General features: G+C 35.8%; 2 protein-coding genes across 2 annotated transcripts; one reads left to right on the top strand and one right to left on the bottom strand.

Annotated features, from left to right (window-relative positions):
• Positions 1 to 5,176: 5,176 nt before the first annotated feature.
• On the top strand, positions 5,177 to 6,085 carry LOC21385387 (mitogen-activated protein kinase kinase kinase 17). Its single transcript, XM_010108569.1, has one exon. It carries the CDS (start codon positions 5,177 to 5,179, stop codon positions 6,083 to 6,085), a length of 909 nt encoding a protein of 302 aa, XP_010106871.1.
• Positions 6,086 to 8,965: 2,880 nt separating this feature from the next.
• Positions 8,966 to 11,347, bottom strand: LOC112093666 (reactive oxygen species modulator 1-like). Its single transcript, XM_024172554.1, has 3 exons — positions 11,275 to 11,347; positions 10,312 to 10,349; positions 8,966 to 9,338 (listed from the first exon to the last, which is right to left on the bottom strand). Exons 1-3 carry the CDS (start codon positions 11,345 to 11,347, stop codon positions 9,225 to 9,227), a joined length of 225 nt encoding a protein of 74 aa, XP_024028322.1. The 3' UTR covers positions 8,966 to 9,224.
• Between the last annotated feature and the right edge of the window lie 6 nt (positions 11,348 to 11,353).

Genomic DNA, 11,353 nt, shown 5'->3' with positions numbered 1-11,353 from the left:
TTTTCTTAGTAGTAAAAACTGAAGGGATATTTTGAACTATATGTACATCGTTTCAGATAGTGAAATTGTCACGCCCCCCAAACGGGGTGGGTGACGTGGAGCTCGATTAAGAGTTAATAAAGCAGATTCCCAGACGAGCCCCACTCAACTACATGAGCCTCTGACAACACACAGGGCTCCACCCACAGGACATACAGTATCGTACATACATGAACATGTAAATAATCAATTACAACAGACATAAACCACAGTCTAGTTAATCCAAATATTTCTAAAGTTTACAGAATTCTCAATTCATTACATTTATGTCAGAGGATGAACACAATCCTTTCTTGTCCCAACAGCAGCAACACTCAGCTACTCCGTTGCAAATATTCAGCTACTGTGCACCGCTCCTAGAATCTCCTAGGAGGGGTTTAATACATTTAAAACATAAAACGTGAGCGAAAGGCCCAATAGGATATAATTTAAAATGACTTAAAAGTAAATGAATATATAAATATGCGGGTAAATAAATAAATAAATAAATGAATAAATAGACATTCAGTTCCAACAAACAGCTGGAACCTCACATCCTTTTTCTCAAAGGAAATAAATGTAAAATCTCCATATTACAGGCTTCAGCAAGTAATTAGTACATATTACTTACCTAACCAAGTGCCTCGCTTACCCGGACCGAGTTTCGGGGTTTGCCCCCGAGGATGCACTATCTGCATCCTATCTAGGCTTACAGTAATAGACTCTCTTACCAGTTCACAAGATCTCTTAGTTTAAGAAATCATTCATTAACTTTCTGAAATCGTTATTATGACCCCACGAACTACTCAAGCCGCGGGCCCCATGACTGGACAAGCCATGAGGTTCCATATCTGGACAACCTATGGATTCCATGGACAGGACAAGCCATGGATTCCATAAACTAAACGAGTCATGGTTTCCAAAGAGTTTTTCTTTCGCAACCCAACCCCTTTCTTTAAAACATTTTCAAGGCCAAAATCCTTTTTGAAAACAAGCTCACAAGGAAAATGGATAGAAATCCTACCTCGCACTATCAAACCTAAGACTAGCGTTGCCTTTTCCGGCTTCCGCTTCCTCAAGCCCCTTCAGTCTGAATCCTCAGCGATCACTGATGCAAGACAACACTTTAGGATTAATTCTCATTCTTAAAGCAATCCAATCTCAATTACCAACCAAGATTTCCTATTAGTGTGCCCTAATCCATTTTCATGTTTTAAATTATCATTCCAAGGGTTTTCAATCTCAAAACAAGGATTAAATATGCTAATCCATTCATCTCAAGTCCCCAAATGAAGCTAATTTGTGTTCTCCCTGAAAACAAGGGTCAAAACAACAATTTCAGGCCAAACAGGGTCAGATCCCGTGTCAACGGGTCAACCGGTGACAGAACAGTGCATCACCATCGGTCGACCGGTGGTGTGCAATCCGGTCGACTGCACCGGTCGACCGGTTAGGCCAATGCAATCCGGTCCACTGCACCGGTCGACCGGTTACCATGTGATCCGGTCGACCAGACAGGTCGACCGGTGGCACCAGCTGCGCGAGAGAAGCTTACAGAAACCAGTCTGAAAACCTGCAATCTCAGTCCCAAATCGAAATATTTTAAAGGAAAACCACTATATCCGGGTTCTAGGTCCTAAAGCAAGTCCAAAGAACCCAAGATAAGGTTTTACTCAAAATTCGTAAAGATTCATTTCGAACCAAAAATAAGTTTTAAAATTCGAAAACTTGAGATTCAAGAGAGGTTCTTTCAGTAATCTTACCTCGAATCCTTCTCTTGACGATGAAAACTTCTTTAAATCTTTCATTTGTTCGAATCCGGTTTGATTGGGACAAAAATGGAAAGAGAGAGAGAGAGAGCACAAGAATGAGAGTGAGAGCACGGGAAAGGAAAGAGAAAAGGAAGAAAAAGAGAAAAGGAAAAAGAAAAGAAGGACATGTGTACAATATTTTAAAACAACAGTCCAGAAATGTGCCCATACACACTTCTAGGTTAAAATAAATTACTGAGAATAATTTAAATACCTTGAAACTATTTAAATTACACGTAATCAAAACTCAATTAATTAAATCAGATTAGGCACACTAATAATCTCAATTACTTTAATTAATCTCATTTAATTCTTCAGGGTGTTATAGAAATGAATACTTTTCAAAATTTAGGAGCCATGTAAAATTAGGGTACATAGTTTAGGGGGCTTTATAAACTTAATCCTTCTTTTTCAACTAATAATTATTGATGTGTTTAATCAATCTTAAATGTATATTATAAAATTTTACCACTTAAATCAATGAAGGAAAGCCTGCCTTTTTTTATTTTTGTAAAACTCTGGGTTGTTCGGGGAGCTAATTTTTGAGTGAAAAACTCAAAAAAAAAAAAAAAAAAAAAAAAAAAAAAAAAAAACTCGAGTTACAACTTTATTTGAGTTCATGTTCTTTTAAGTTTGAACTCGAGTTTGAACTCGAGTTTGGAACTAAAACTCGAGTTCAAGTTTCTCCTTCAACTCGAGTTCAGAAACTCGAACTCAAGTTAATGAACAGTATTTTTTCTATTCTTAAAAATGCTATAACTTTTTCGTTTTAATTTTGATTGAGATGATTTTTTTTTCTATGCGTTGACAATGAAATGACGAATAAAACTATACCCATATACCCTATTAAAATTTTTCATCAGCATTGAGTTTTTATTAAAATACTATCTAAAAATAAATTCAAGTTTTGACTTACTCAAATACAAACTCAAAAAAGATTCTTATCTCAAACCATAACTCAAATGTACACAACCAAACACAAACTCAAATTACAACTTGAACTCAAGTTATAACTCGAACTCAACTCAAAATTTATACTCAAGTTACCTAACTCAAAAACATCAAAAGAACAAGAATTTCCAACATTTACCCGGGTACTTAAAGACATCTTTAACACATAGGAACTTTGAGTCGATGCTCATATCATATAAATATAACTGAAATGTTTAATTACTCAACCAACTCCCTTACAATTCTTTGTATTACTGTGCTTATATGCATAGTGTTCAATCCTATCATATAGCCTTCTTCTCCTTTACGTTGAGAAAATTGTCCGACTTGAAAGGCCTCGAAAACTGGCTATAATTTTGACCATCTTAAGATGACTCTCTCTTACAGTTCTAGAATCACATTCCTCATATTTTCTTTTCCTTCCTAACCATGATCATCAACTTTGATCTTCTTAAAGCAATCGAGGCGCGCTCACCGCCAGATTTGCAACGGAGAAGAGGCATCTAGGGCTTCAGCAGTTCTACACCAAAGGTGGTCACTAGCTAGAATATTCTTAAAGCGAGAGTACCATGGTACCATTCATTGAGTGCGTACATGGTTGTCTTGTTGGTTGATTCTATCTTCAACTATTTGCAAAACAGTGCAAAAACAATCTTATACTTTGGAGTTTGGACATGGTTAATTATGTTTTTCCTTGATGAAGCCAAAACAGAACAACTCTTACTTGTGGCTACTCTTCATCTACTATAATATAATCAACTTTGTCTTTCTCCTTTTCTTTTTAGTTCTAAGGACCCCTGATCCACATTCCTAAAAAGGGTAATTTGAATCGAGCGCATCCCAGACTTTTAACCATTTTTAAAATTCTCTAACTTGCAAACTTTAGCATTCAAGACTAAGTTTTTCAATCCTTCATAAATAGTACAGTGGCCATGGACGTAAGTTAATAAATGGATATTGTGATCCTAAACGCTAAAACTAAGAAGTTTATGGTTCAACTTGCCAATCAACGAAAAGTTTACGGTGTCTTTTTGGGGAAAAAAAAATTGTGGGACACTTCATCTATCAGCTTATTGCATTCACTAATTACTATTGGAACACAATAACAACAAAATTTCAAAGTCAGAGTCTTATTTCTTAAATTTAAAAAGAGTTAAACTCATCCGCTGAATTTTTTCCTCTTTGTATATATAATAAGTCCCTGTACTGAAAATTGTTCTATCTTAAACTCTAAACTCTTTTAAGTGTCGCAAATTTAGTTCCTCGATTACATTCAGTTAGATTTTAGATGAAAAAAGTTGGTAATCTTGTAAATTCTCCTCAATGAATGGGTACTCTAGTAATTTTAGCATAAATGAACCAAAATATATAAATTTGAGCCAGAGTTTCTAGTATTCTTAATTTCATCTTTTTCTTTTTGTTTTCGATTCACATCTTATTTAATTTTATATTATCTTGTTTTTTGGTTGGAAGTATTGTTATTTTTAGGGCACTTTTACCAAACCGTAAAACAATGTAATAGAAAACGTAATAGGATTAGAAAGGAAAATAAAGTAATAGGATTAAGGATCATTTATTCCCTTTTAAGTGTTTATTGGACTATTAGAGGGTGTAATGGGAAACAATCTCATTCACTTTCTTATGTTTACTAAAATTAAAAATAACAATGTTATGAATGTAATCACTAAAGTGTCCTTTTACACAATTTGATAATCATTGACTATATAGTAATTCCTTAAGGATAGATAAGTAAATTTAGCATTAATTCTCTTTAATAGGGAATCAATACTAAAGGGAGTGCAAGGATTGACATTCCCTTTTCTCATTCTCTATATTGTGTGGGGTCTATTAAATCTCTATTATTAATTTTATAAGTAAATACATTATTAATAGGAAATAGAATCACTTATCACTTTCCCTATCCCTTTTTTGCTGAATCACTTTTCCTTTCCTCTATCCTTTACTTATCTGTGTGATTAATAATATACATGTCAAACATATATTATGAATCTATTAATCCAGGTACAAAATATCAAACTCTAATGCGTAAAATCTTTTCAAAAAAGAAAAAAGATCTCATCAACTGTCTACTTGATCGAAAATCCAAAGAAGCAAAAAACGGCAGATAAAAAATTAGTCAAATTATATTTTTGTTTTTTCTTATTTTACTTAACACGAGTTAGAATCTAATAATCTTATAATTTAGTTTGTTTTTTCTACTTCTATTACGATTATAAGTTATTGTTGCAACTAGATTATAATTAGGATTCCTAGAATAGATTAACTATGGCTTTCTGTTTTAGGTCGCATCATACTTGTGCCATGCATTCGAAAGAAGCGAAAACAAACTTTTGCCTGAGGGTTTTGGTGTGACCGCGGTTTGTTAAGTTGAAGTGATGGAGTGGGTCCGGGGAGAAATTATAGGCCATGGAAGCTTTGCCACTATAAGCAAAGCCACCACAACATGCAGAAACTCTCGTTCTGATCTTCCTACGTTGTTAGCCGTGAAATCCTCCGATGCTTGCCTTTCATCTTCGCTCAAGAACGAGAAACACGTTCTCGAAAGCATGGGAAGCTGCCAGCAGATCATCCGCTGTTTCGGAGACAATTCCAGCGTCGAAAACGGCCAGGAGTTCTACAATCTTCTGCTGGAGTTCGCCTCCGGAGGCTGTTTGTCCGACCAAATCAAGAACCATGGCGGTCGGTTGCCGGAAACCGATGTTCGACGATATACGAAGGCTATTGTCGGAGGGCTTTGTGCCGTTCACTCAAAAGGGTTTGTTCACTGTGACATAAAGCCGCAGAATATTCTTGTGTTTGAAGATGGAGCCGCCAAGATAGCCGACTTTGGGCTGGCGAAAGAGAAGGGTTTGGTCATGAAGAAAACGGAGCTGAGAGGGACTCCTCTGTACATGTCGCCGGAGTCGGTGAAAGCGAATGAGTACGAAGCGCCTTGCGATATTTGGGCCCTCGGATGCGTCGTTGTCGAGATGATAACCGGAAAGCCGGTGTGGTCTCACCTGACGGAGCTGAACCTTTTCACGCTGTTGAAGAAGATTGCCAGAGGAGAAGAAACACCACGGATTCCGGAGGAGTTGTCAGAGGAAGGGAAAGATTTTCTCCGCCAATGTTTCATCAAGGATCCTACCAAGAGATGGACGGCTGAGATGCTTCTCAAGCATGCTTTTGTTGGTGATCAAGATGAGGCCTTGTTGTCAACCTCGTCGTCCAAGCTATACAAGCCGAGTACTCCGCCTTCTCCGAGATGCCCTTTTGGATTTCCGGTATCGGATTCGAATAGTTGAGAGACTCATTGTAATAGTTGTGTTTCTACAATGAGAGAGTGATTGTCATAAGGTTATTTTGAGATATAGTTAAACTCTTAATTGTAAACCCTAAGTACTTGTGCTTATGATAATTAATACAATTTTGGGGTTGAGAAGGGCAGATGATAGGATAGTTTGAGTAGGTGTCAACATAGTTGAGATGTGCTCCGACGGTCGTGATGCCTGTTATTCTCACCTCTTTTATGTACAATATTATTTTATGGATGTGATTTTTTTCATCAAAGCTATTTACCTAATCATTCACTCAACGAAGGAAACAGTGATCAATTAAAATGATTTTTACGTAATGGAAAATGCTCATCCTTTTAATTAATCGTGGCATGTTTATATCTAGGAACATGACATCCTTTTAATACATAGTAGCGATTAATATGTTATAGTATATAAAATTGTTGCTTTTGCTAGTAATTATGTGGGCTCCAATATTTCAACTTGTGTGCTAACTTCGCACAAGTAAAAAGGAGAATCAGAAATTCATAATTATCTTTCTTTATTTTCTCTGAAAAGAGAAGTAGAGAAGTTCAAACTAAACTATATGAAAAGAAGGGAAAACAAATTGGAAAATCATTATAAAGATACATATGAATATCAGTTCATGAATAAGATATAAGAAAGAAGTATGCTCATATATCATATATATTACTGAAATGTAAAACCGATATAAGAAAGAAGTATGCTCATATATCACATATATTACTGAAATGTATAACCAACTCTCTTACAATTCTCTGTTTTATTGTGCGCATATGCATGAATTAAGAAAGAAGTATGCTCATATATCATATATATTACTGAAATGTATAACCAACTCTCTTACAATTCTCTGTTTTATTGTGCTCATATGCATGAAGCTCAATTCTATCAGAGCTTTCTTCTCCTCTTCGTTGAGAAAATTGTATGACTTGAATTGGTTCAATGCCCTCAAAATCCAGGTCTCTCGTAGAGTTCGAGCCACATTCCTTTTCTGTTTTATTGTGCTCATAATGATGATCAACAACCAGTCTTGGACATGAATTTTTGCCAGCATGAATCATCAATGAGAATATATGCATATTTCAGTTGCTCGCAGAGATTTTCACTGGCTTCGCCTACGAAGATTTGAGCTTTTGAACCTGGGGCTCACCGCAGATTTGCAACGGAGAAGAGCCATCTAGCGTCTCTCCTTCGACAATGCTACACCGAAGGTCCACTAGGTACTCCTAAAGCGAGAGTGAAATGGCACTCTTCATTGTGTGTGTACATGATTGTCTTGATATATGATAAAAAGAAAAATTGGTGCGTACATATTACTTTGGAACAAAAGAGAGGAATGATGACGAAGAAAAAATGCCCTACTGAAAGAGTATGTAACCAGGAAAAATAGAAACGAAACGACATTAAAAAATAGTGCAAAATACTTTTGAAGCCAAAAAAAAAAAATAGTGATTGATGAGTGAATATGTATAGCAATCCATACGTCTGCAACCTTAAAAATAGGAAAGATGAGAGAACGCCAATGCCCGTTTGGCCTGGGGAAAATTATTGAACTGAAGGAATGAAAACGTAGAATAAGACTTAATAATACGTTACAAGAGGAAAAATCTACAATAGAGCGCATTCCTTGGGCCTTCTGCAGTTGTTTATAAATCAGTCTGCTGATAAAGATGTTGATTGTAGCAGTCAAATGCTTAAGAATTGGAGCTGCTCACACAGAACTAGAACAAGAGATTTTGTTCGAATCGTTCTCTGTAAACTGCATACACAATTTCCTTGGTGGGGATCACTCGAAATGCATTTGGGAGACAACATTTGGATTTTGAGTTCTTGGGTAGGGGAGATTTGGCACGGAACTTGAAGGAAAGAGGACAAACACTGGACTGGAATAAGAGACTATCGATCGCATTGCAAATCTGCTCTGCAATCCAGATGCTACATATATATGTACTTGAAAACACGTCTTTATCACAGAAATGCGAAATCTGAGAACGTTCACCTTTTCTATTGCAAAATTAGCAGGCTTTAGGGTTGAAAACTAATGCTGCAGCAGCCGCAACAGGGGATATCCTAATGAACCATCGAAATCGACACTTGGGTGACTAAGCACTTGTTTTGCTCTTTTTTTCTGGTAAGAGTTTGATGTATGAGAAATAGATATGCACCAACTGATAATCCAAAAACTTACAACATTGTAGTGTATTATGTGTTCTAAGACGTTTAAGACGCTCACCTCTTTGGAACATGCCTTGATTCCCTGCGCTTGCTTATATAATGACAAGAATACTATTTGCACATAAATAATGGCTTTAGAAATACCATTTTCAAACAAATTATGTATACATCAGAAAAAAAAACCCCCCAACTCAATTTTACACCTATCAAAAGTTCACATGCTACTCATTCTTCTCAGTTCCAGTACTTTCAGAATCTGTCTAAATAAACATGAAGAAACGCATTTACCCCCTTTTTTTTTTTTGGGGATAAATATTTCAATTCAGGAGACGTATGACAGGCTCTTTTTGTAATTTTCTGCTCAGTCCATGCAAATGGGAATTAAGTACGCTGACTAATTGGTTTGGTTTGAAAGGGCATGCCGAATATTTTCACAGTAACACGTTGGAGTATACAGTCATTCTTCACTTGTTTCTTTCTCATCTTTCTTTTTGGTTTTAAGTTCTATTAAAACAAACACCACAAGTTGAGCTGTTCTGGAGATTTCAACCTTCGGGCAAAATATGAGATTACATTAAACTAATCATGCAGCAAAACAAAAAGAGATTTTCCCTAAGATCATGAATAGGTCTTTTTAAAAATAAAAATGAAACGTCTGGTATCAAGCTCTTCAAGGTCCAGCACCCAAAAAAAAAAAAAAAAGGGGGCTCAAGCTTCAAGGAAATTACTGTATAAGTCCAAAACTATAAAATTAGAAGGCAATAAAATTGATAGATATGAAACTACTCCATGACCCAACAAAACAACATACCACACTTAAGCAACAACTGGTCAACCAGACTCATCATCTTTATACGCAATGTGACATTGAAGAAGGAAACCAGAAATTTGTTAATTAAACAGAATGTAATTTATTTTAGTACACCAAAAAGAGAGGAGTGAAAAGAGCTTAATAGGACTTCCCACAATGTATTAAGCTTCCAGCACCCAGGAAGAGACCGAAAATAGCTGCGCTACCAAGTGTTGTTTGTCCAATATATCTAATCTTCAGCAGTCCCGGGACCTGCATATCGCAACAAATATATAAAATGCATAAATATTCCGCCTTTCCTCTTAAAATTCAAATCTCAAGCTAAAGGTACGTAAAACTGGTCAGCAAAGAGAAGAAGTGACCCCTATTCGTGTTCAAAGATGACAACACAAACAGTAAACAGCAATAGTGCGATTAGCAGATAAATACAAGAAACATAAATCCAGGAGGAAAAGAATTAATTCACCACACGAGCCTAGTTCATATTCTCAATGCTAAATGTAATGTCAACTGCTCTAGAACAACAGAACTGGCTTATTTTATTATTATTTTTTTAATCTTTTCATTTTCTGTATTAGGTTTAAACCAACTCAACCCCAGGACCTCCTCCTTTCACCAATTCCTTCTTCAACCCCTAGAGTCGCACCATTTAATGATTATTGAATTTTAACAATACGGACTATAGATTCAAAGATCTCGCCCAAAACTATCCTACAACTTGAAGTCAAGTGTTGTTTTAATCAAATGACAAGCTCATTCATTCATGTCCCAACCGTATCACAACCCATATAACCTCCTTGCATCTTTATTGCATTGGGTTGGAATTTCTTTTCAAATTTTTTGGCAATTTACAAAGTCAAGGACTACTCTAACTACTCAATGCCCCCTGATAACGCATTATTGTTGTTAGAATTTTTCCTGCCCATTTCTATATTAAGGCTCTAAAACATAAAGTCAAAATCCAAAATGGTACAGATTTTCTTCGCTACTTGATCAGTCTACAAAGAGAACTGGATACAAATGAATTGCAAGGTAGCTAATAGATCCACTGTAGAAAGACACTAACAGAAAAAAGCTTAACTGAAGAGACCATATGAAAAATTTAGAGCATCACGTAACATTTTGTGCAAAAGGCAATAAAGGATAACAATGAAGAAAAAGAGTCAATTTAGACGTCAATTCAACGTCATGAGTTGAAGTTCAGGAGATAGATTAGATTGTATACCTTGTACCTAATAGCCTCATATGTCCCATAGACAGCACCTGGATATAAAGTTATTATCAGACAAAAACTCAATAACGAAAAATAAAGGATTAGATATCCAACTAGGCTAACTCCAAGAAATGAAAGAATAAGTAGCAAGAATGCACATAGAAACCCAGCATAGAGGTAAGACTCCGGATAGGATAAAAGTAATGAAAAGTTTACATTTTTACCTATCAACTAGCAAACAAGAGAATCGGTTATAAAATACAAAGGATTGGACGGCCTCGAAACACAATATAGCTACCATGTTCTGCTCAAACTAAAGAAGGAAGAACATGATTCTACTTCCTGCCCATCTTACGTTGTAACTCCAACTCTTAATATATATACATAACCTGTGTTCTCATAAACTTAATTCCTAACTCAAACCGTCAACGCGGTGCCGAGCAACCAAAAGGAAAATCTCCCAGGAATGCTGCCAACATGAATATAATTCACAGTACAAAAATCCACTCTTGAAAATATTATGATAGTAACAACAATCCAAAGAAAACATTCTACTCAAAAAAAAAAAATCCAAAGAAAACATTATTTAAAAATAAATAAACCTCCAATGTTTCTTCTGTAAAATGTTTACTACCAAACTCTAATTCAGCAATTAGAATATAGAATGAAACAATCGCCTAGTCAACTCATGGTTATTAAGAAAATAAATACTACTTTCATGTATCACCTAAAAGCTTCACGAATTCATCAAACAATTTTTTCTCTTTAAAAGCAAATAATAAGAGGAAAAAAAAACCCCCATGAGACTCAAATTTAAATATGGTACTAATAAATCCACGAATTCATTTCAGATTACCAGATAACAGACTCGGGAAGAAATTAGCCAAGAAAAACCTAAACCCACAAACAAACACAGCAAAAAGTTTAATAACTTCATGGAAATGAATGAAAAGGATATTGAGGGAAAAGAATTACCGACAGCGCCCCCAACAGCACCACCGACGGCGACACCGGCAGCCACACGAGTCATACAGCTGTCCCCCCCCATTGGTAT

This window comes from Morus notabilis, unplaced genomic scaffold (genome assembly GCF_000414095.1).
Source record: "Morus notabilis unplaced genomic scaffold, ASM41409v2 Scaffold3399, whole genome shotgun sequence".
NCBI lineage: Eukaryota > Viridiplantae > Streptophyta > Magnoliopsida > Rosales > Moraceae > Morus > Morus notabilis.
This window is presented reverse-complemented; position numbering and strand designations above follow the sequence as displayed.

What these genes read in the sequence shown, in the direction of transcription:
- LOC21385387 (XM_010108569.1), top strand. Translation starts at nt 5,177, where the DNA reads ATGGAGTGGGTCCGGGGAGAAATTATAGGCCATGGAAGCTTTGCCACT.
- LOC112093666 (XM_024172554.1), bottom strand. Translation starts at nt 11,347, where the DNA reads ATGGGGGGGGACAGCTGTATGACTCGTGTGGCTGCCGGTGTCGCCGTC. An exon ending in TGCTGTTGGGGGCGCTGTCG is followed by an intron (nt 10,350 to 11,274) that starts GTAATTCTTTTC and finishes CTTTATATCCAG; the next exon opens with GTGCTGTCTATGGGACATAT. An exon ending in ATGAGGCTATTAGGTACAAG is followed by an intron (nt 9,339 to 10,311) that starts GTATACAATCTA and finishes TGCGATATGCAG; the next exon opens with GTCCCGGGACTGCTGAAGAT.